This window comes from Spermophilus citellus, assembly GCF_964194105.1.
Source record: "Spermophilus citellus genome assembly, chromosome: 3".
NCBI classification, from domain to species: Eukaryota; Metazoa; Chordata; class Mammalia; order Rodentia; family Sciuridae; genus Spermophilus; species Spermophilus citellus.
The window spans coordinates 72,389,457-72,414,438 of record NC_138184.1 but is presented as its reverse complement, the minus strand read 5'-3'; the positions used below and the strand labels follow the sequence as shown (position 1 = coordinate 72,414,438).

At 40.1% G+C, this 24,982-nt stretch overlaps 2 protein-coding genes and 2 long non-coding RNA genes across 20 annotated transcripts in view; 2 read left to right on the top strand and 2 right to left on the bottom strand.

The window, feature by feature from the left end:
- Positions 1 to 930, bottom strand: part of CLTCL1 (clathrin heavy chain like 1) — a 91,011-nt gene extending 90,081 nt beyond the window's left edge. For all 12 annotated transcript variants that reach the window (XM_081287814.1, XM_081287819.1, XM_081287820.1 and 9 more), the window contains exon 1: positions 750 to 930. In XM_081287814.1, coding sequence (XP_081143940.1) covers positions 750 to 791 — 42 coding nt within the window. In that variant the 5' untranslated portion in view covers positions 792 to 930. The remainder of the gene's footprint in view (positions 1 to 749) is intronic.
- The window catches only part of LOC308645603, a 34,695-nt gene that overhangs the window by 2,922 nt on the left and 6,791 nt on the right, over positions 1 to 24,982 (top strand). The gene's annotated exons all lie outside the window — the stretch shown is intronic.
- Positions 950 to 7,237, top strand: LOC308645604. The gene is made up of 3 exons (XR_014021241.1): positions 950 to 1,085; positions 3,771 to 3,933; positions 7,106 to 7,237. It is a non-coding gene; the product is annotated as an uncharacterized lncRNA (long non-coding RNA).
- HIRA (histone cell cycle regulator) overlaps positions 7,346 to 24,982 on the bottom strand; it is a 101,121-nt gene continuing 83,484 nt past the window's right edge. For 2 of the 4 annotated variants that reach the window (XM_081287827.1, XM_081287830.1), the window contains 4 exons: positions 23,567 to 23,689; positions 22,850 to 23,013; positions 20,742 to 20,830; positions 7,346 to 7,611 (listed from right to left, as the gene is read on the bottom strand). In XM_081287827.1, the coding sequence (XP_081143953.1) occupies positions 7,495 to 7,611; positions 20,742 to 20,830; positions 22,850 to 23,013; positions 23,567 to 23,689 (493 nt within the window). In that variant the 3' untranslated portion in view covers positions 7,346 to 7,494. Of the gene's footprint in view, positions 7,614 to 8,946; positions 9,032 to 20,741; positions 20,831 to 22,849; positions 23,014 to 23,566; positions 23,690 to 24,982 lie in introns of all 4 variants that reach the window. The other 2 variants (XM_081287828.1, XM_081287829.1) reach the window with 2 other exon arrangements.

The following is a 24,982-nucleotide window of genomic DNA, read 5'->3' as shown; positions in this document are numbered from 1 at the left end:
CAGCTTAAGAGATTCTAATGATTTGACTTAAACCACTCAGAATTAGAGCCTTTAGCTGAAACTCCCGCCCTACAAACTTGAGAACTCTTTCCCTTTTACAGGAGCGATACAGGAGACATGGGAGTGAAGTAATCTGAACTGTCCTCCGCTTTGTACTGAACCCTGTTCACACACTGGTGCCTGGTCCTTATTTTCCCCAAGCACAAATACATTAGGAGAACAAATTGGGACCTCATTAAAACGCCAAACTTTGGGAGTATTACTATATTCAAAAAAGCATTCCATGCCTAATTTTTCTCTTGGTTCACACATTTTTGACTATTTTCCCCCAGGGAGCCACCCTAGGGACAAAGACAGCCAACAGATGTAACTCATGTAAAAGGGTAGAAAGACAAAGGAAGAAATTGACGACTGAACACAGGATTTAAGAGATAAAGCTTGGAAAGGTACACGTGAAAGCTTTCTGCAAGGACCAAAGTGGGGCTTCTCGGCAGATTTCCAGTTCCCACCCTAGGAGTTCTCAGCGGTCCAGGTACCTAGGACCCTGTCTAATCGCCCTCTGGGGTACCGGCTTCGGCGACAACGCCTGGAGCCGGTCCAGACGTGTGGCCTCCGCGATCGGGGTCCGGAGATGTCCACCAGGGAGCCGAGGTCTGAGATAGCAGGTCAAATCCCCTGTCGGCCAGCGGTTCAGCGGGGTTGAGGGCGCGGGACAGTGCCTGGCATTCGGCGCCCGAGCCCAACCTCACCTGGAAGTGCTCCTGGAAGCGGATAGGGAGAATCTGAGCCATGGTAGGCGCGGGGAAGAGGCAGCCCAGGTTCCCCTCTCGCCGACTGACCAGAGGCAAGGACCACAGCTGCGCAGGCGCACTGTCCCGGGTCGCTTAGTACCGCGCCCCTCCACGCGAGAGCTCTGCGCGGGATCCCTCCGCTCGCTGTGAGGGTCCACGAAAATTACTCCGCGAGCAACCGGGATGCCAGCACTCTGTAGCCCCAGCGCGTCTTAGCTCGTCTGAGGTACCCCAGATCATATGCGTGGGAACGCGGATTGGTTTTGGGGCTACCCCCGACCGGTGTCCATACAGGTGTGTGAGGGCAGGTGGACTGCGTCCCCAGGAAATGCTGCCGAAGGTGTACCTCGTTCTAAGCTGCCTTTAACCAGTGTCCAGAGTATGTGTGTGGGGGCTGGGGAGTGAGTGTGAACTACTCTCAGCAACTTCTAAGTTTTCCGGAGAGAGAAACGAAGTTTTTACACTGCCCTTGCCTAGAGCGAGCTTTCCTCCTGTAGAGAAGGGGCAGAGATGTTTTATTCTACTTCAAACTCTTGAGCTGTTGCTTTCAGGGCCGCTTTTTATTCAGGCAGAGGAGTGACATAAACATGGAAATGGGGGGGTCTTGCAAATACGTGTTACAGATGTGTTCCTTTTCAAGGTTCAGCCACCTTTCCATTAGGAAACATTTTCCTGGCTCAAACAGATTTCTAGAGAACTCTGTCTCAGAGTATCAATGCTGAGATCATCCAGTAGCAGTTAACGGAACCACCTGGACTGCACGAGGTTGCTCAACAGTAGTAGTAGGGAGCAGGTCGGAAACTCCACCCCATACCTGGTTTGCCCAGCGGTCAGTATTTTTCTTGAGGCAGCCCAGCATTTGAAGATGTGCATTGCATGCAGATGACTAAGTTGCTTAAAAGATGTTTGTCAGGAAAGGGAAGACTTTGGCATTCAGCATAGGCACTGCTGCGGTGTAATCAATATCCCTCTACCATTTTACAAAGAGACGGGTAAGTTTATAGGACTTTGGATATGGCAGTGGTTTCTCAGATATAAGACCAAAAGAACAAGGAACAAAAGATAAAAAAAAAATTCTGGAAACTTTAAGAGATGAATGAAGTCCACTGTCAACAATACAATTATTTCCACAATAGTTTGACTATCTAGTAGCCTAAAATGTTAAAGAATAGAATGGAAGGATCACTTTCAAATTAAAAATCTCTTTTCTGATGTTAGTCAAGATCTCTGCAGGTTGCTCTTCAACATCTGTGGTTTTATCTCCTAACAAAGAGAGCTGACTTGCTGTGGGTAATAGTACATTTCCCAAATTTATTTTGACAATAGTGCCTGTGACCCTAAGTACCGATTTCCCCAGGGCTTTTTCTTTTTTCTTTTAGGTGGGGGGAGGGGTCAAACTAAAAAGTTATATCTTAAAAGAATTTTAAGAATACTGTTGTAAAGCAGAATGACAAGACTGTCAATAAATCAGGACCTCACCCAGTGTCTGTACTTGGCAAGGAATAAAATGTCCCAACCTGAAAAGGATGTTAATATTTTCACAACTGGTGGGTAACTGGCCAGGTAATCCTGAAAAACAAAATGAAATGAAACAACCCTCAAAACAAAACAAAAATTCTTTAAATCCTTTGTGCTGTTTTATCTTTATAGAAGAAATGGTGAGCTCCTACAACTCAGTAAAACCAACAACCAAATAAAAAACTGGGCAAAATACATGAACAATTCATTAAGAAGAAATGAGTGATGTTTAAACATGAAAAATATGCCCACCCTTACTCATAAACCAAATGCCCACCCTTACTCATAAACCAAAGGCAGATTAAAATATTGTTTATATATATATATTATATAGATAATATAATATATAGCTGGGTGCAGTGGCACATGTTTATAATCCCAGTGAATCAGGAGGCTAAGGCAGCAGGATCACATGCTTGAAGCCAGCCTGGGCAACTGAGATCCTATCTCAAAATTAAAGAAGGCTAGGGATGTAACTCAAGTGTTAGGAGTGCTTGCTTATTACATAAGAGGCTCTAGGTTCAATTCCAGTATCAGAAAAAAAAAAAAAAAAGAAAGGGAAGGGAATGATAAGAAAAGAAAGGACAGGGGTAAGTTTATATGACTTTGGATATGGCAGTGGTTTCTCAGATATAAGACCAAAAGAACAAGGAACAAAAGATTTTAAAAAATGCATTATATGACACTATCAAGAATGTGAAAAGACAAATCTGATAAGGAACTTTTATAGAGGATGTATTTTAAAATTCTTAATGATAAAAAGATAACTAAATTTGAAAGTTGGAAAAGGATCTGAATTGATTTTTCTGCAAATAAGACATACAGTTGGCCAATGAAAATATATTCAATGCATTTGGTCACTAGAGAAATGCAAATCAAAACCACAAAGATACCACTTTACTCTCACCAGGATGACTTCAGTAAAAAATTATAAATACTGGCAAAGATGTGGGACAATTAGGACCCTTATACACACTGGTATGAATGTAAAATACTGCAGCCACATTATAAAACAGAATGGTAGTTCATCAGTTATTTAGTCACCATATGATTCAATGTTTGGATCTGGTATGTCCCCCAAAGGCTCATGTGTTGAAGATTTGGTCCTCAGTGCAGCAGTGCTTAGAAAACTTTGGGAACTGACAGAATCATAAAGGCTCTAACCTCATCAGTGGATTAAAACAATTATATTTTCATAAATTGATGGCATTATTGGGAGATGATGGAAACTATCAGACGTGGGTCCTAGTTGGAAGTAGGTCACTGTGCACGTGCCCTGAAAGGCTATGTCTTATCCCTGACCACTTCCTTGTTTTCTTTCTGCTTCCTAGTTGTTATGAGGTAGACAGCTTTGCTCTGCTGTGCTCTTCCACCATGATGCTCTGCCTCCACCCCAGGTCCAAAGCAATAGCCAACCATAGTCTGAAACCATGAGTCAAAATAAATCTTTCCTCCTTTAAGTTGTTTTTCACAGGTATTTGTAAACAAAAAGCTGACTGACACACCAAGCAATTCCACTCTTGGATATGAAATCAAGAAAATGAAATCATGTCCACAGAAAAACTTATATAGCACCATTATGGATAATTGCCCAAAGAGAAACAATCCTGATGTCTATCAACAGGTGACTAGATATGCAAATGTGGTATTCCATACAATAAAATATTTGGCCATAAAAAGGAGTAGTGATACATGCTACATGAATAAACCTTGAAAATTATGCCAAACTGGATGTAGTGGTACATTCCTGTAATCTTAGTGACTTGGGAGACAAAGGCAGGAGGATGGCAAGTTTGAGACCAGCTTCAGCAACTTAGCAAGACCCTCAGCAACTTAGTAAACCCATCTCAAAGTAAAAAATAAAAAGAACTGGTGATGTAGCTCAAGTGGTAAAGTACTCGTGGGTTCAATCCCCCAGTACACACACACACACACACACACACACACACACACACAAAAGAAACATAAGAAACCTGTCAGAGAAGACCACATATTCTATGATTCTGTTTATGTGAAATATCCTGAATAGCCAAGTCTATGGAGGTGGAAATTGACTGGTGGTTGCATTGGGATAATGGGAATGGGATATGACAAATAAAAGTGTTATGAGCTCTTTCTGGAGGTGATGAAAATGTTGAAGGAAAAAATTTGTCACCCTTCTTTCTCCTCTCCTTTGGTGACTCCAATTCCCTGTATATTGGACTACTTGAAGTTATCTTCATAGTTCTGATATTTTTATTTCTTTTGGAATTTTTGTTTCAGAACATTTCTATACCTTTAAGTTCACTAATCTTTTTTTCCCTGCAGTGTCTAAAGTGTTGTTAATCCTATCCCATACATTTTTCATGTTAATTATTAGTTCTCATGTCTAGAAGTTCAATTTGTGTCTTTGCTAAGTTTTCCCACATCTCTGTATAACTTTTGGAACATAGGAGTAGTGTTATAATCTCTTTAAATGTCTTTCTTTGCTAGTTCTAACATTGGTTCAAATTCTGGTTCAATGTGAACTGAAATTATTCTTTTTGGATCATCTTCCTGCTTCTTTGTATGCCTTGTTATCTTTGTTTGGATGTTGGACATGGTTAGCTTCATCTTGTTGGATGTTGCATATTTTCATGTTCTTATAAATCTTTAAGCTTTGCTTTGTAATGGAATTAAGTTACTTGGATTCTTTTGGGTCTTCCTTTTATTTTTGTTAAATGGATCTTGGTGTAATTATTTTCCAATACAGAGACAAAACTTTCTTGAGTATTATACTTCAAGCTTGTGAGTTATGAGCTTTTCTAGTCTGGTTACTAGCAACAGGCGATTTTCACTTTTTTTTTTTTTTTTTTCAGATTGTTCTTTGTTTGGCCTCAGCAGTTGTTTCATATGGTAGTTTCCTCAGGTGCTTGCACTCTTCAGTACTCAGCTGAATACTCAAGAGGGCCTCTCTACAGATTTTTAAGGTTCTCTATGGAGCTCTCTCTTCTCTGGTGTTTTGTCTTGTAAACTCTAGCTGCCTTAGTCTCTTGGATTCTCAACTCCATTTCTTCAACTCAAGTGTTGGCTGGGTTCCACTTCACTTTATTGTGTCCTGGAAACCCTCTCTCCAGATAGGAAGCTGGGGCAATTTTGGGTTTGCCTTGTTTCCCATCTGTCTTTTTTTGATGGTACTGGGGATCAAACCCAGGACTTCACACATGCTGGGCAAGAACACTGCCTCTGAGTTACACCTCTGGTCCCCATTTCTTTTTTTGATATCCAGTCTTGAAATCATTGTTTGTTGAAATCATTTATGTTGACTGGGTCACTGGTTGTTTCAGGCAGCAGGGTAAATCTGATCTGATCTGTTATTTCATCTTGGTTGGAATTGGAAACTGACCAGTTTTTCTCTATCCTCTCCAAAGAGTTGTAGTAAAAACACAATTGCCAATGTTTACTTCAAGGGAGCATTTTCTAAGTGATAGGACTTTGCCTACATGATCCATTTGTCTTTATAATTATGTAGGCTTTCTTAATCTTATCTGTTTGATAGCTGAAAAAAATGAGGCCCAGGTTTTTACTGGTTTAGATCTCAGGCCTGTTGGTCCTAAGGCTACGTGTATCTGTGGCTTCACAAAATTCTCAAATATTGTCTTGTTTTAGTTGCCAGGGATGCTGCTTGACCAGTACAGTAGCATCTTCCTCAAAGAAAAGCTCCTCCACTTGCAGCCTGCCTTTTGATGGCTCCACATTCTATACTGGCTTTTTGCAGCATGCAGATGTCCTTGAATCTCATCCAGCCATTTAATATCAGAATGAGAGAAGGAATGGGATGGCCCCTAGGCAGGGAAGCAGCCAGAGAGGAGATGTCAAAGGTCAGAATCACCAGGCCTTCTGATTCCAAGTCCAGGGTTCCTTACCTAGACTCAGAATCACACACAGCTGGCAAGGTACTGGGGGGCGGGGGGCGGGGGGAGTGTGCAGCCTTACCTGTGTTTGAAGATTCTGTAATTTTAACTCCTTTCCCATGGATCAGCATCTTATCCACTTTCTAAGAAAATTCCAGCTTTCCTGATAATTTTTAATTATCGATTACAATAAGTACACTCAACTTTGTACTTATTGTTTCATGAAATTGGCTAAGCAGTCATCAATCCAGCCCTTGGTACCCAGCATGATCGGGACCTGGGGCATAGGTAGGCTAGAACCAAGAATCAGAATGCCTCATTTGGCAGATGACATGTGCAAGGTGGCCCACTTGCTAGCCCTAGGCCAGCTTTAGGAGCTACACCACCAGAAAAGTGACTTCCATACTGAGAAATGAATTTATGCATGGGGGGTGGGGATCAGATGAAATCAAAGGATCCTTTCAAGTTGAGATGTTTTCTCACTGCCTACTTCTTAGGAGAAAGATCCACAGTGGGGGAAGTAAAGCGGACATCAGAAGGAAAAGGAAGGGGAAACCACAATAATTTGGTATCCAATGCGTATTCATTTATTTTACACTTACAAAAGAAATCACCCTCCCATTTGCCCCATCCCCCCAAAAACATCTCTTTTTACAAACATTTAAAAATTAAACCAAATGAATAGACAAGTTAATTTCAGTACAATTATTTTTCAGTGTAGCTGTCATAATTAGAGTTTAAATTTCCTACAAGTGACCAATGTCCAAGTAACTTATAGGGAAATCCTGATTATTGGCCAAAAGAAAAATTCCATATTACAAGTTAGCAAATTCTAGTACAAAAATAGTCCATGTGTTGGAACAGCTTTCCTTTTACATAGGTCTCAAGTCAGTCTGCTGACTGTATAACACTTAATGTTTGCAGATTCTTGCTCTCACAAATGGCTCATTCGTCATAGTTGAAGCAGCACAGTGCCTGGAGCTGCAGGAGCTAGTGTCCACCATGGGGCCGTGTTGGAGATGGCAGGCCCAGGAACATCTTGCTGGCCCCAGGGCAGAAGGGCACAACCCCAGCCCCAGCTCTGCATGGGGACCCTGGAGAGAGGAACGAGCTGTCCCTTTCTGAAGCAAGAACAGGCCCAGGACACAGGGCACATCCACCTAGGGAGCTGGGCTGGTGCTGGTGCAGGACAGCACATTGCTTGCCAATGTCTCCTCCTACTGCGGACTGGCCAGGTGAGAGGCAACCCTGGGCATCATTAGCAGTGAGAGTGTAGCCCTGCCCTTGTTGCTGCTGGGGCAGGTCAGGGCAGGCTACTTGTCCCTCAGGATGTCGAGTTGTTCCTGACACTCGGTGAAGAGGCGCTGGAAGCGGAGGTTTTGCCCAATGACTGGCAATAGCTCCTTTAGCAACTCCCTCTTCCGCAGACCCTGTAGACACAGAGTGACAGCTGAGTGAAAGTGTCAGGAAGGAGACCCAGATATCATGGGACATTTTCCTGGCCTGGTAGATACCCTTGTCTGCTCAATGGAGAAACCATAAAGGGAAAAGAATGATTCCTCTGCATATGATGAACCCTGGTGAGTTAAAAGGCTGGACTGGGCTAGGCCATGTGTGAGACAGAGTGAAGGGGAGTACTATAGTACAGGGATAAAGGAGGGACGGCTGGGACAGGCTCTGTAGACCTTTTAATTGACAGGACAGTGGCTATAGGGACTTGACATTCTAGGACAGGATGGAATTGGCACATGAGGGCTGAAGGTCAGAAGGGTGGGCATTCAGGAGAGTCTGCTCCTTATGCTGATGCTCCCTAGGCACTGGAGCTCAAGCCTGAGGTATGGAGGCCCTGGAAGGAAGAATCTGGTTTTATTAGTATTGATAATCTCTGCCCTTGGCTCTTGTCCATGCTTCCCCTAGCCAGGGCACACTGGCACCATAGTCTGCAATACGTGCTGCTAGGTGGTCTCTCTGCTGCTCAGGCCAAAGAGCAGACCTTGAGTAGGACAGCTACTTCAAAGGGAAAACAGCTAGCCACATAACATTTATCACTGGAAGAGAAGGCCCAGGATTTTAAAGTAAGTGTGACACAAAAACCCATAAAAAGACTAGAAATGATGGGAGAAAAACCAAGTATAGATATTACGTTTAGCAACACAGGTATTGATAGGATAAGTAGGAGGGTAGCTGCTGCTGAAGACCAAGTCAGAGTAGGGAAGGCAGGTCAGATGTAAGAGAAGCCCAGGCTCCAACAGGGAGGAAAAACTATATGGGAAAAGTAAAGATAAACAGTGCAGCAGAGAGGTCCAACAACCACATAATAGCGTTCCATAGGAGAGATGAAAGGAAGTACTTGGGAGAAATGAGTAGACTTCATATAATTAAGGAAAAATTAATGGCTTAGATTGAAAGGCTCTCTAAGTGCTGACCAAGTAAGATATGGAAAAACTAAATCTTGATACGTTAGAGTGAAATGTGTATAATCTGCAATATCAAAGAAAAATTCTGAAATTTCCTAAAGGAAAAGAGCATACAAACTCCAAGATTCATAATAAACTAATATTATGAGCAAATGAGAAAAAATTTATCTAATCTAGATTTAAATTAAGCCAAACTATTGTTTGCATATGAGGATGTAATAAAAATATTCTTAGGGCTGGGGATATAGTTTAGTGGTAAAATGCATGCTTACTATATATGAGTACCTACGTTTGATTCCCAGCATCATACATGGACAAAAACCAAAAACAAAATAAACTTATAGATCTCAAAATATTGCCATGAGAAGGATTCTGCTCACAAAATTTTTTGTAGGAAATCTTCATAGTAAGAAGAGGTTAAATCCAGAAGATGCTAAAAGAGGTATAAAAAAGAATATGATCAATTCTTTTCATAAAATTTATATATTTATATTCATAAAATTTATAAATGCAACTAGACTGAACATGGTGATGAAAAAAATATAACCAAACTAGCCATATTATGCTGGCAAGAAACACATAAGGCTAGGGACATAGATCAATCAACGGTGGGTCATACCTGGCATGTGTGAGGCCCTGGGTTCAACCCCCAGCACTGTAGGGGTTAGAAAACACATACATGCAAAAACACAGAAGCTGAAAGTTGAAAGTTAAAGATAGAAAAAGTAATGTTGTAAAAACTAAGAAAGCACTCATTTTATAGTTACCAAAGTGGACAATAAAAAAAAAGAAAGAAAACTTTAGTAAAATAGAGTCAAAAAAGAGGGACAAAACCAACCTCCAAGGGGGAGATTTTAATACACTCTCAATTAGTGATTGGTTAGAAGGACAAAACTGTGCATGTTGAGTTAATACAAACCCAACATTTAGCAGATATGACCTAATAGATATACAGAATGAGGCATCCACAATGGTAAGGACTTTATTTATTTATTTATTGGTACCAGGGATTGAACCACTGAGTCACATCCCCAGCCCTTTTTATTTTGAGACAGGCTCTTGCTAAGTTGCTGAGGCTGGCTTTAAACTTGGGAGCCTCCTGCTTCAGCCTCCTGAGCTGCTGAGATTAAAGGTGTGCACCACTGCAGCCACCAAAGGACTTTAAAGAACACATCCCCACCCTCCCTCCCTCCTTTCTTCTTCATTGTCCACCTCCCTTACTCTTTCTCTTTTTGTACGGGTGATTCATCCTAGGCTTTGTGCATGCTAAGCATGCACTCTGTCACTAAGCTATAACCTCAGACTCATGGAACACATGTAATTCTTAGGCATAAATAGAAATATAAAGTTTTTCTCTAAAAGCAGATCTTAACAGATAAACATGAGATGGTGGTTCAGTATGGGTCAAATCCAGGTCAAATCTATTTTGGTAAGCAGTTTTATCCAAATGTAGCTACACATTTGTTTATATATCATACTACAACATTAGTGTTCAGTTTGGATTTTTATGGGTTTGCAAAGCCTGTTCTTTTTTTTTTTTTTTTGGTACTGGAGATTGACACCAGAGTCTCTACCACCAAGTTATATCCCTAGCCCTTTTTATTTTTTATTTTGGGACACAGGCTCACTAAGTTGTTGAGGCTAGCCTCAAAATTTTGATCCTCCTGCCTCAGAATCCCAAGTGCTGGTATTACAGACCTGCAATATCACTCCTGGCTTACCATCTATTCTGTTTTTTGGGGGGGTGGGGCGGGGGGCAGTGTTGGGGATCAAACCCAGGGCCTTGTACACATAAGGTAGACGCTCTACTGTTGAGTTGCAATCCTAGACCCTTAGCCATTTGTTCTTTAGATAGGAAATCTGTCTACTCTTCACATAAATCACATTCTCTGACTAAAATACAAGTGAGTAAAACTCAGAGGTCAAAGAGAAAATTCACTTTAATTAACTGAAATTAAAAATTACTTATATGACAAAAGAATAGGAAAAAAAAAAACCCTAAATACTCCCAAATTGCTGTGATTCACCTGAAGGCATTTGCAAGATTAAATAGTTTATGAAGCTGGGTGTGGTGGTGCATGCCTATAATCCCAGAAGCTTGGGATGCTGAGGCAAGGAGGATTGAGAGTTCAAAGCCAGCCTCAGCAAAATCAAGGCACTAAGCAACTCAGTGAGACCCTGTCTCTAAATAAAATACAAAATAGGGCTGAGAATGTGGCTCAGTGGCCAACTTCCCCTGAGTTCAATCCCTGGTATGAAAAAAAAAAAAAAGTTTATGAGCTGGGTATAGTGGTGCACATCAATAATGATAGCACTGAAGGCTGAGAGGATTATTTGAGTTCAAGAGTTCCAGACCAGCCTGGGCAACATAGTGAGACCCTCATGTCAAGAATAAATAAGTAAATAAATAAATCAATTGAAAGATAAGTAGATGAGTACCAGATGTGGTGGTGCACACCTGCAATCCCAGGGACTTGGGAGGCTGAGGCAAGAGGATCACAAGTTTGAAGCCAGACTCAGTAACTCAGCTAGACCTTGGCAACTTTAGCAAGACCCTGTCTCAAAATAAAAAATAAAAAGGACAGTGAACGTAGCTCAGTGATAAAGTAGCCCTGGGTTCAATCCCTAGTACCAAATAAAAATCTAAATTATTCTCACAGAGAACATATATGACCAAACAAAATCTGAAAAACCATACTTGAACAAAACGAGAATAACAATTCAGAGAGAGAAAAATATAAAAAAGAACAAAACACAAATTCTGAGTTGAAAACCACAATAACTGAATTGAAACAATTCAGCAGAGGGATTCAATAGTAGATTCAAACAGGCAAAAGGAAGAATTATGGAGTCTGAGGAGTAAAAAGAAAACAGAACCTAAGGGACTTATAGAACAACATGAAGTACACTGATGTACACATTATAGGAATTCCAGATGGATAATAGAGAAAGTAGTAGAAAGCTTATATGAAGAAATAATGGCCAAGAACCTTTCAAATTTGAAGAAAGACATAGATTTAAAAATATAGAACCTTAATGAACCTTAGAAAACCTCAAAGGAACCCACACTATAATCAAAGTCACACTATAATCAAACTTTGAGAAGGTGAAGACAGAATCTTGATAGCAGCACAAGAAAGTGACTTATTGTATAAAAAGGATACTCAATAAGATTATCAGTGTAGTCAGAGGGATGGCATATCTAAATTACTAAAATTAGAAAAAAAAAACCTGTCAACTGAGAATACTATATCAAGCAAAACTTTCCTCCAAAGGATGGAGATATTAAGACATTTCCAGATAACTGAAACTGAGGGAGGGAGTTCATTATCACTAGACCAGCTCTATATGAATGCTAAATGGAGTCCTTTAAGTTGAAACAAAAGGATGTAAGTAACACAAAAATTTCTCCAGTAAAAGTTAAAAATGGACAAATATAAAAATCTGTATTATTGTCTGGAGATGCAGCTCAGTAGTGAAGCACTTGCCTAGCATGTATGAGGTCCTGGGTTTGATCCCCAATATGGCAAACAAAACAAAACAAGAAAACTGTATTTATTGTACTTTTGGCTGGTTTTGCCTATAGGATTTAAAAAAGACAAGAAACAAAGAAATAATTATAAATCTGTTATAAAGAGTATACAATATAAGGATATAATTTATAATGTCAATAACCCAAAATGGGCAAGATGGAGCTATAAAGGAGTAGACAAATCTTGTATGCAACTGAAATTAAACTGGTATCAGTTTAAAATAGGCTGTTATAACTTTAGAATATTATATGTACTGTCCTTGGAAACCACAAAGAAAATATCTATAGAGTATTCACAATAGGAAATGAGAAGGGAAACAAAACATGTCACTAAAAAAAATCAATTAAATACAAAGAAAGATAGTAAAGGAGGAAATGAGAGGAAAAAAAAAAACTATAGCCAGGCATGGTGGTGCACACCTGTAGTCCCACCTACTCTGAAGGCTCAGGCAGAAGAATCTTTTGCGCTCAGAAGTTTGAGGCAGCCTGAGCAACACAGTGAGACTCATGTTTAAAAAATAAAATGAAACAAACAAAAACCCCATAAAAATACAAAAAATTTAAAAATATGAGCATCCTAAGTCTTTACCTATCAGTTATTACTTTCAGTATAGATAGATTAAATCTTTCAATTAAAAAATATGGATTGGCAGAATGAAGTAAAAACAGGAACCAACTATATTTGTCTATAAGGAACTTACTTTAGATTTAAGGACACACATAAGTTGAAAGAGAAAGGATAGGGGGAAAAACACTCCATGCAAATGGTAAGCAAAAGAGAGCAGAAATAGCTGAACACATTGAGTATCCTTTATCCAAAATGTGTGGGACTGAAAATATTTCAAATTTTGGAATATCTGCATGTACATGGATTTTGGGGTTGCAACCCAAGCCTGAACACAAATTCATTTATGTTTCATATATGCCTTATACACATTGGTCAAAGGTAATTTTATATAATATTTTTAGAGAGCCTGTGTTTTGACTGGGAACTGTCATATAAGGTCAGGTATGAAATGTTCTACTTCTGGTGACATGGTGGCATTCAAAAAGATTCCAATTTGGGAGTATTTCACATTTTGAATTTGTGGATTAGGAATGTTAATCTGTACTAATATCAGACAAAACAGACTGTTGTAAACTACTATGCTGTAAACATCACAAAAGACAAAGGACATTATATAAATGTCAATTCAGTGAGTATTGTAAATTTAAATGCACCAAACATCAGAACTTCCATATGTATGAAGCCAGCTGTCAAAATTGAAGAGAGAAAGCACTCAATAAGAGCACTTCAATATCTTACTGTTAATAATGGGGAAAACAACCAGACATGATCAATAAAAAAACAGAAGACCTGAACAACAAAAAGCCAATTGGACCTAATGAACATATATAGAATGCTCCACTAAACAAAAGAATACTTGTTTTTCTCAAGTGTAATGGAACATTCTCCAGGATACACTGTATGTGAGGTCACAAAATAAGTCTTAATACATTTACAGACTGAAATTGTACCAACTATCTTTTCTGACCACAATGGAATGAAACTGTAAATCAACAGCAGAACAAAAACTCAAAAATCCCCAAATTTGTGGAAATTAATAAAATACCACTTTTAGGGATAGAGATACAGTTAGTGGTAGAGCACTTGCCCAGCATGTGTGAGGTCCTGGGTTCAATCCCCAGAACCGAAAACAAAACAAAACACCCTGTCAAATAACCAATAATATGAAGAAACCATAAGGGAAAACAAAATATATTGAGACAAATGAAAATACAATATATCAAAACTCATGGGATGCAGTGAAAGTAGTGTTAAGAGGGAAGTTCATAACTGTAAATGCTCACAGTATAAAAGAAAGATTTAATATCAACAATCTAATTTTACACCTCAAGGAAACAGAGAACAAAGAGAATAGAAACGCATGCCTATAATCCCAGCTACACAGGAGGCTGAGGCAGAAGGATCTTGAGTTTGATGTTTCAAAATAAAAAATAAAAAGGAGCTGGTGATGTAGCTCAGTGGTAACGTATGTCTGAGTTCAGTTCTTAGCACCATTTACACCATCTCCCTGCAAAGTCAGTAAAAGAAGAAAACAATAAAGATTAGAGCAGAAACACAAAATAATGATAATAAAACCAGGAGTTGGTTCTTTGAAAAGATCAACAAAATGATAAATGTTAGCTAGACTAAATGTGGGTGGTGTGGGGTGGGGTGGAAGGGAGAGAGAGAAACAACTCAAATAATGAAAATCAGAAAGGAAAGAGAGGGCATTATAACCAATGACACAAAAATAAAATAGACTGCACCAGGAAGGCACATGCTTATCTGAGTGGCCCATTAGGTTCAATCCCCAGTATAAAAAACAAAAACAAAAGGAACGTGTAAGAATGCTATTATTTTGTATGTATGGTGCTGGGGTTCAAAATCTGGGCCTTATGCTTGCTAGGCAAGTGTTCCATCGCTGAATTAAATCCTCAGCCCCAAGAGAATATTATTAATAATTGTATGCTAATAATTGGATAAATTAGATGAAAGGGATACACACTACCCACCAAGACTGAATCATGAAGAAATAAAAAAATCTGAAATGACTTCTACTTAGCAAGTAAACTGAATCAGTAATTAAAACCTCCCCACCAAGAAAAGCCTAGGACTAGATGATTCCTCTAGTGTATTCTACAAAACACTTAAAGAACTAACATCCATCTTCCACATACTCTTCTGAAAACCTCAAGAGGTCAGAACACTTCCTAATTCATTCTATGAAGCCAAGATAACCCTGACTCCAAAGTCAGAGAGAAAAACTATATGCCAATGACCCTTGTGAACACTGACCAAAAAAAAAAAAAAAAAAAAAAAAAAAAAAACTTAATAAAACACTAGCAAACAGAATTCAACAGTACATTAAAAGAACTATACACCATGATCCAAATGGGATTTATTCCTAGATTGCAAAAATGGTCATCACAAAGCCCAAGCACCTAAGTGCTCCAACCTACTGTTTCCTGTCTTCCTCTGGTGCACATTGAATCAGAAGATGAAAGAACTCTGGACTTTTGGAGCATTTGAGGGGTACTGGCAGCTCAAATGGCAAAGAGTATGTAGAGCTCAAATTGCAAAGAGTATATAGAACAATATATAAAGAGTTCTTACAAATCAATAAGAAAAAAGAATGATAAAATTACTTCAATTGCTAGTTCAAAGAAAAGGAAATATTAAGTGGCTCTTAAACATAAAATAATACTCTCCTAATAAAACCTCAGGGATGCTGAATTGTATTGTTGGTTGGAAGTCCATCCTCCATCCCAAGCTCTATTTTCTCAAGGAACAGTTCCACTTGGGATCACCAAATTCTCACTATAAAAGTGTTCACAAAGAACTGGGTACATCAGTGCACACTTATAATCCCAGCAACTCAGAAGGCTAAGGCAGGAGGATCCCAAGTTCAAGGTTAACCTCAATAACTAAGCGAGGCCCTAAGCAACTTAATTAGACCCTGTCTCAAAATAAAAAGCACTGGAGATGTGGCTTAGTGGTAAAGGGCCTCTAGGTTAAATCCCTAGTACCAAAAAATAAGATTTACAAGGAAACTCAAGAAAGCATTGGGCTCATGCTCACCTTCTCTACCCCCAAAATCTAGATGATAAAACAACCAGAGGATAAAAAATTTTTTTAAAAAAGAATAAATTCGGAATCATGCTGCAGTGAGAGGAATGTGGCAGATATTGGGAGTTGGCTATGTCCACAGCTATTACAAGAGGTCATGTAGACCTCTTCTACATAATATTTTTTAGCATATAAATTAATTTTATAAGGAATTAAAAACATACTGTTTTCAACAGTCAACAAAAAAGTGATTTTATTTTATTTTTTTAGTTGTCAATGAGCCTTAATTTAATTTATTTATATGTGGTACTGAGAATCAAACCCAATGCCTTATATATGTTAGGCAAGCGCTCTACAACTGAGCCACAACCCCAGCCCCCAAAAGTGATTTTAAAGTGGCTTTATGGGAACAGACATTTGCTTGGTATGAAAATCAATTCTGTAAATAGGAATCACAGAAGAAATAAATTCTACATCAACATTAAATGCAGAAAATATAGATATGCTACAAAATCTCCTTCAATAAAGTGTGCATTTGTAAGTTGAAAAATATTAACCACACTTGATATTAAAATATATTTTTTGAATAAATTATATACAATATTATGCAAGCAGTAGTGTTTTTTTTTTTTTTTTTTTTGGTATCAGGGATTGAACTCAGGGGCACTCGATTACTGAACCACATCTCCAGCCCAATTTTATATTTTATTTAATGACAGTGTCTCACTGAGTTGCTTAACATCTCACGTTTGCTGAGGCTGGTTTTGAACTTGCAATCCTCCTGCCTCAGCCTCCCAAGCTGCTGGGATTATAGGCATGTGCCACTGTACTTGGCAGTAGTGTATTTTTTTTATTTGTTCTTTTTACATATGCATGATAGGGAATGTATTTTGGCATATTATACATACATGGAGCGCATTAATCACCAGATTACACAAAGAACACAAAAAACTTTAGCACCAAAAAAACCCAAACAACCCAATCAATAAATGGGCTAATCAGAAGAAATATGAATGGTCAAAAAATATATGAAAACATGTTCAACATCTCTAGCAATCAGAGAAGTGCAAATTAAAACTGCACTGAGAATCCACCTCACTTCAATCAGAATAGCAATTATAAAGAATACAAGGGGGGCTGGGGATGTGGCTCAGGTGGTAGTGCACTCGCCTGGCATGCGCGAGGCGCTAGGTTCGATCCTCAGCACCACATAAAAATAAAATAAAGATGTTGTGTCCTCCAAAAACTAAAAAATAAATATTAAAAAATTCTCTCTTAAAAAAAAAGAATACAAGTAACAATAAATGTTGGTGAGGATGTGGGGAGAAAGATATTCTCATACAATGCTGGTGGGACTGCAAATTGGTATAACAACTCTGAAAAGCAGTATGGAGGTTCCTTAAAAAACTTTGAATGGAACCACCATTTGATCCAGTTATTACACTCCTGGGTCTATACTCAAAAGACTTAAAATTAGCAACCTAGATGTCCTTCAACAGATGAATGGATAAAGAAAATGTGATATATATATACACACACTGGAATATTACTCAGCTATAAAGAGAGAAATTATGACATTTGTTGGTAAATGGATGGAACTGGAGAATATCATGCTAAGTGAAATAAGCCAGTCCCCCCAAAACAAAGGTAGAATGTTCTCTCTGATATGTGGATACTAACCCACAACAAGGGGTAGGGAAGGGAAGAATAAAAGTCTATTGGATTAGACAAAAGGGAATAAAGGGAAGGGAGTGGGGAGGGGAATGGGAAAGAATAGTAGAATTAATTGGACATGGGGCTGGGATTGTGGCTCAGCCGTAGAGTGCTTGCCTAGCACGGGCGCGACCCGGGTTGGATTCTCAGCACCACATAAAAATAAAGGCATTGTGTTGTGTCCATCTACAAAAAAGATATTCATTCTCATTCTCTCTCTCTCTCTCTCAAAAAAGAAAAAAAAAAAAAAAAGAATTAATTGGACATAACTTTCCTAGCCTTTATTTGAATATATACAATCAGGGTAACTCCATATCATGTACAACCACAAGAATAGGATCCTAATTAGAATAAATTATATAATCTTTTTTATACAGGCAGAAAAGCGTTTATTTTCTGAGCTTGTCTTGAAATAGGAGAGCCTAAGTGATTTAATGATTGCCCATGAGGACAATCTAGTTTCTGGGAGATATTTTTGTTTTCCTGATGAAATGAGTGGATATTGTTGGTACTGACATCCTCCTATTCTCCTTCCTTGAATTCAGACATGAGAGCTAATTTGTGACCATGAAGAAAAGGTTAGAATAATAATTTGTTTTGGAGGGGAGAAAAAGTCTATTTCAGTGATTGTCTACCTAGAGCTGAAAGCATCTGCCTCTGTCACAAGTCACAGGGGACCACATGCAGCCAGTGATTTTAGGAAGTTTATAGATTGCAGAAAGCAGGTGAGACCACATTGATGGGTGACTCTGGGAGGTGAAGGTCAAAGGTTCTCCTGGACAAAGTCTCAGGAAGTTATATTGCTTATAGCTGGCAAGTAAATTCTACCAGACTTGAAGGCCTTGGGAGACTAAAGCCAGGAATGGGGCTTAAGAAAAGGGATCCTTGTTATCCATACCTCCTGTGTGCTGTTACCCCAAAGTCATGCTCCCTAGTGCAAATTGGAAGCAAACCACTTCTGTGACAACTATTGCCTACTTCTGAGTTATGGGCAGCTCAGAAGACCTTGATCCTGAACGAGTTCAAGCATTCTGTGGTAGTGGCAAATAAAAGTGGTTTGTGGAAGAAAATAACATCACCTTAGACTCAAACTCTTTCTACGAATAGTTTTTAAAATACCACATCCAGCAGTCAAAAATAACTAAGAACATATAGGAATGAGAAACAGAAGAAACATTTATAGGCAACAGAAATATCCATTAGGGCTCCTAATACTAAAACTATCAGACATAAAAACTTTGAACTAAGTTTACTATGCTCAAGTAAATAAAAAGACTAAATTAAGAATTCAGCAGCAAATTGAAAATCTTAAAAATGAGAAGGCAGATTTTTAAAAAAAGGACATCATCTCTCTCAGATGATGGAAAAATGAAAGAGAGGATATAATCAAAGAAGAGAACTAAAGGATGTCACAAGTCTATCCAGAGAATGAATAAAAGACAAAGATGTGGAGCTCTGGAATCTTCAAAACACCAACCTAGGATCTCAAAAGTACTTATAAAGCAATGCAACAACTCAGGATGCTGAAAGTCTATGGAAGAATATGTTCAATGATCTAAAGGGAACTGATTCTGAATCCAGCATTACCCAACTGAAAATACTGTAATAAAACTTAAAAAATAGAATAAAAAACAGAGGAGGCCACTGTACATGCCAAAACCTTTAATGTCTTATGAGGAATGACCTTCCAAACTTTCTCACCTTTGCTTCTTTCACCCTTTTATTGCCACTCAGCTCAACTGTTTCTTTTCTTTTTCTATCTTTTATTACTGGGGATTGAATCCAGAGACACTTTTCTTCTGAGCTACATCCCTAGCCCTTTCTGTCTTTATGTTGAGACAGGGTCTCACTAAGTTGTTAGGGCCTTGCTAAGCTGTTGAGGCTGATCTCAAACTTGGATTTTTGTTGTCTCAGCCTCCTGAATCACTGAGATTGTAGCTACTAAGCACCACTACACCTGGCTCTTTTTATATTCTAAGTTCTCCCACCCTGGACCCTTTGCACTTACTTGCTTTTTCCTCTGGGGGAATGTTCTTCCCCTGAAATATATGCATGGTTTCATTCCTCCTCTTTTCTGGTCTCTACTCAGTCAAGGTGTTTTTGGTCACACAACATGAAATAACATCCCACCAACACTACATATCCCCCTGCCTTCTTTACTTTTTTCCATAGAATCCAACACCACCCAAGATATTATATATTTTCTGTTTTTATGTTTATTTTTGTCTTTTTCTCTCCACAAGAATTTAGATCCACGAAGTTGGGGACTCAGTAAACCTTGTTTTACTGAGTTGCCCCATGCCTAGAATATGCCTGGCCAGATTGGATACTCCATCAGTAATTTGCTGAATGACTGAATAAAGCTGTGAGCTACCTCTTAGATCCATACTTTCTCCCATCCCTTGCCAATTTGCTCCTTTCCTGATTCACTCAATAACACTAGCATCTATCTTTGCCAGTAGAAAAATTTGGAGGCAACATGTTCATAATTCTCTCTCCTTCCACGTTCATTCAATGACCAAATCTTGGTGGTTCTGATTGCTAAATACATAATGAATCTGTTTCCTTGATCACTCCATGGCCACTACACTGATCCAAGTCACCTTCATCTATTTCTGGTACTGGTGTAAAAGACACAATGACTATTTTTCTATACCAACTCTGGTAGTCCTAGAATATTCCAGTTCCTCAAGAAGTGTCTGTCATCTATCTCCTGCATGTTTCTCCTATCTTATCTCTCTTATTGCCCACTAAAATGTGGCTTAAAATGTGCCAAGCCCTCTTTGCCTTCACTATTATCTCCATCAGAAAATGTTCTCCCAGATCTCTGCAGCTGGCACCCTCTCATTCTTGGGTTTCATCTGAAATATCTTCTTCCAAGCTATTCCCTGCTAATCATTCCTGGCCACTCCTATCTCATTACTCTGCTTATTTTGTTCTTCACACTAATCCACAGTATCAAAGTACCTTGTTCACTGGACTGTGAGGCTCACAAGGGAATGGAGGTAAGTATCTTTCCTTTTTAGTACCAAACCCAGAGCATTCTACATGCAGCTTTCCTCAGCATGAATGTGAACAGAGCTCTCCAGGCTCCTGATGCCCAGAGCCTAACTTCTGCCTGGTTGTGGAGTGCCAGCATGTTAGCCTCTCACTGATGCCAGGGCCCAGGGTAGGGTGCTAGAGAAGTGTCACAGGGAGGAACTTCAAACATTTTATCTTATTTTTAAAACCTTCACCTTCATGTTTCAAGAGAATTCTTGAGGCAAGAATTAAAGAAGCACCTACCACTACTGTTGACTCCCACTGGCTTCCAGTGGAGCAGTGAACCGGACCCAGTAAGTCCTTGCATATTTCTCGAAGTCGGTATTCAAACCCTAATTATAGAAAAATAGAACAACAAAAACAAAAACAAACAAACAAAAAACAGAAATAGGAACATATTATAAAAAGAAATAAAAATTTGAAAATATGCTAAATTGCTGTGTATATCACAACAACAGAATGAACACTTATTTTATTGCCTACTATGGGCAAGTGCTTGTGTTTCTCAGTTTAGGGCATTGAGGGCCACAATCACAGATTTTCATTCATTCACTTGTGTCCCTAACTATGTATACAGAACCTTCTCTGTGTGCTGGGCCCACAGGAAAACCAGACACGGCCAGTTTTGTGATGATGAACTCCCCACAGTGGTGGAAAATATGGGAAACTGTGGAAGGAAGGTTGTGGGCTGGTGGGATCTGTTTGAGAGAAGACATATCAGCAGCTGCTGTGAGAGGAGATGAGAAGGAAGCAGACTGTAAGGGCCCAACTGCAGAGTGGTGACTGAGAGTCAGAAGCACTGCTGCAGTGGGTGCAACTGCCAGAAAGGCTATGGAAGCAGAGTCTGAGGACTTAGGCAGCATTTGGGGGCATGCCTAGGAAACAGATGGAATCAAAGGGTACAGAAAAGGAGGAATGAACCCTGAGGAATTTGGAAAGTGAATGGGGTCTCCTTCTAACACTTGATTCCTGCTCTTCTACTTGAGAAAACAAGGGACAGAAATTAGGGAAGGGGTCCTGGTATATTATCTAGGGAAAAATAGATGTATAGAAGATGGAGAAATAAATATAAACAGTAGAAGTGACCCTACAAACAGGTGGTAGAGCTTAGAGGAAGAAGTCTTTATGTGGAACTCAGAGTGAGTACTGCTAAATACCTAGGATAAGGTAAACCAAAGAAGAAGGCAAGGAGTGGGGGTTTTGGGAAAGATGGGGCATGAGGTTCAAGATGTAACTTGAGTACCCTAGGTATCAGAACTAAGGAAGGTGAGTATTTAGGAGAGCTGGTACATACCAGCCAGCCACATGGACTGAGTGGGAAGAGTAAACATCAAACTTATCACTGGAGTTGCTGGGGAAGGAGTTAGGGATCAGTAATGTTTGTTGTCATTACAAGTGTATATAAACACACACTCTTATATTTACAAAGTAGGATGAAAACATATAAATTCTGAGAGTATATTTGCAGGTGTTTTGTACTTTTTTTGTACTTAAATATTTTTCTTTAAATCATAATCAAAATGGGAAAGTGATGACAAGAACAAAGCAAAAGAGCCAAGGAAAAGATATGGAAGAAGTTCTGGAAGGGGCTGGGACTGTGTAAGAACACAGGGAGAGCTTTGGGAGGGCCAGTCCTATGCCACAATCCTTGGAGGCTATGCTTGAGGGAAGAATTGGTAAGTCAGGACCAGATGCTTGCTCAATGAGAGATGAAAGTCTGTTAGAGGTTACTTTGAAGATAGTAAAGCCTCTCTTCCAGCACACTTTGCTTTCTGTAGGGTATACCACCAAGAGGTCATAGGTGCTCTGATAGCCTTAGCAGGATCAGGCTGGAGGACCGTGGCTAGAGGGTCATTTGGAATTGCTGGGCAGCAGATAGGCTGTCCAGAGTAGGAGGGACTCAGAGAAGGAAAAGAAATGCTGCCAGAAGATGCCTTTGCCTTGAGTGACAGGCCTTGGTGGCAGACAGGAGCCAGAACATCTAGTCTGCTCCTATAAGGCAGGTCTTTCCATGCATGTTTCCATCCTCCTTTCCCACTGCCAACCTTCCTGTCTTGTTCCTCTGAAGAACATCCTCAAGCCTACTCTACTCAGGGCCTGGAGCTCATGACACGGCTGAATGCCTACGAGCTGCCCTGATTACAGCTCAGGCTGGGAGGTGGGAGGTGTGGTCCCGCTTGCTGTCAGGGAGGCCAGAGCCTTTGGGGACAACCATGGGGACCTATAAGGAATGCAAAGGAGTTCAGAGAGCTCTAGGCTATTACATCTCTTCCTTGATTCCCAGGGACTAAGCTAGGCCTTAGAAAATAGAGGAGCAAATGGAGAAGGCCACTTGGGTCACAGGACCTCACCTTCATTCACGAGGTACCGTGCATAAAGAAGGAGCCAGTGGCGGTACTCATGGCTGGACTGTAGGGTGAGTGCCGCTGCAACCTGGTTCTCTAGGTAGGCCAGCGTGGTCTCCTGCTGTACCACATGAGGCACGGAGAAAAGCCGGGCAGCTTGCCTTCCAGAGCTGTAGAGACCAACAAAGCAGGCAATATGAAGCAGAGGGCAATGTTCAGGAATGCTCCCACATGCTCTAGGGTACCAGGACAGAGCTCGCAGGGGTGGTAGGCATCTGGTTGTAGAAGTCCTCCCATCTATCAACCGGTTTATTGGCAGGTGCCAGAGACTTTTGTTGACCTGCCCATCATCACATCCCAGCTTTGGCTTCTTCGTACTCCAAGAATATTCTACAGTGCACCTACCATCTAGGTCTCTGGGATGATATACCAGTGGTCGATTCCCCACCCACCCACCCAAAATCCTGCCCCATATAGGTATTTATGACATTTAGCATCCTTAGATTATAATCTGGACCCCTGAAGTGACAGGGCCTATATTCCAGCCAACCATGAAATATTACTTGATATGGATCCACAACCTTAGAGACCCCCCCACTCCCCCCACCCCCGATTTCTGTGTTGAGCAGCAACTGGGGTACAAAGACAGACAAACAGAGACTAGGCCTGGTTTCCTCCCAGGGCAGCCCTGTCGATAGTGGCCAAAGTTCTCAGCTCACATACTTGGAAGTGCGGCCCTGGATTATGGCTAACGGTCCTGAGCACAGCATGGCATCCTGGGATGGCAGGCTGCTCCTAAAGTCCGCACATTGGGCTAGTGAGTCTTGCTTGTCAGAAACCAGGTTCCTGAAGAATCAAAGACAGGATCAAAGGTCAGAAAAATCAGGAGGCCTACCAGAGGAGGCTGTCAAAAAAGCCACAGAGGCTGGGGTTGTGGCTCAGTGGTAGAGTGCTCGCTTAGCACATGCGAGGCCCTGGGTTCAATCCTCAGCACCACATAAAAATAAATAAAATAAAGGTATTGTGTCCAACTACAATTAAAAAATAAATATTAAAAAAAAAAGCCAGAAAGAAGTAAGCCCCTCTGGGCACAGTGGCACACCCCCGTAATCCCAGTGGCTTGGGAGGCTGAGACAGGAGGATCTCAAATTCAAAGCCAGCCTCAGCAAAAAGCGAGGCACTAAACAACTCAGTGTAGATTCTGTCTCTAAATAAACTGCAAAAACCAGGGCTGGGGATGTGGCTCAGTAGTCAAGTTCCCCCAAGTTCAATCCCCAGTACCACTACTCCCAACCCCCCCAAAAGAACTAAGCCCCATCCACCACACTGGCAGCACACAAACAGAAGCTGACAGTTACTGCACTTCAGTACAAGAAGCCCATTAACTGGCAGGTTTCCTAGTTAAGAGCCTAATTATATTTTCAAGGAAAGGTTACTGATAGGGTTCTCACTATGAGTATTTTAGCTTCAGTCTCACTTCCTGATGACTAAGGTGTTACTGTGTGTGAAGTATGTTTTGGATGCCTGGCTTACACAATGCTGTGGCCTACCCAGGGCCTGTGTGGCCTGGGTCTGTTACAACTCCAGGGAAAGCCAGTCTCTAGCATTTCTATGCCTCTCCAGCATCCCCAAGAAGGCAGTTCTTCTACCTCCTCAGGACTATTCTGTTAAGAAAACATTCTCCAGATACTTTTTTTGAGATGGGATCTTGCTCTGTTGCCTACATTAGACTTGAACTTGGGATCCTCTTGCCTTAGCCTTCAGAGTAGCTGGCACTATGGGCATGCATTATTGTAATCAGCTTTCCACACATTTTAAAAACAGCTAGTTGTCTTTATAAATGTGTACAAAATACAAGGATGACTATAAAAAGTCGACACGTCTTTTTTTAATAATCAGCTCATTTCCATTATTATGGTAATCACACAAACTCACAAGCTTTTTGCAATTTGAGAGAGTAGGTGACAGAGTTTTTTTTTTGTTTTTTAACTGAATAATAAAGTATTTGGCAAGTTTTAACAGAAAATGGGCTAGAAGATAGCAAACTTAAAAAAGGGGGCTCTAAATTCAAAACTGAACGAAGGAAAAAAAATCATCCATATGGGTGAGTTTGTTTCCACCATTACTAATTACTGAGGG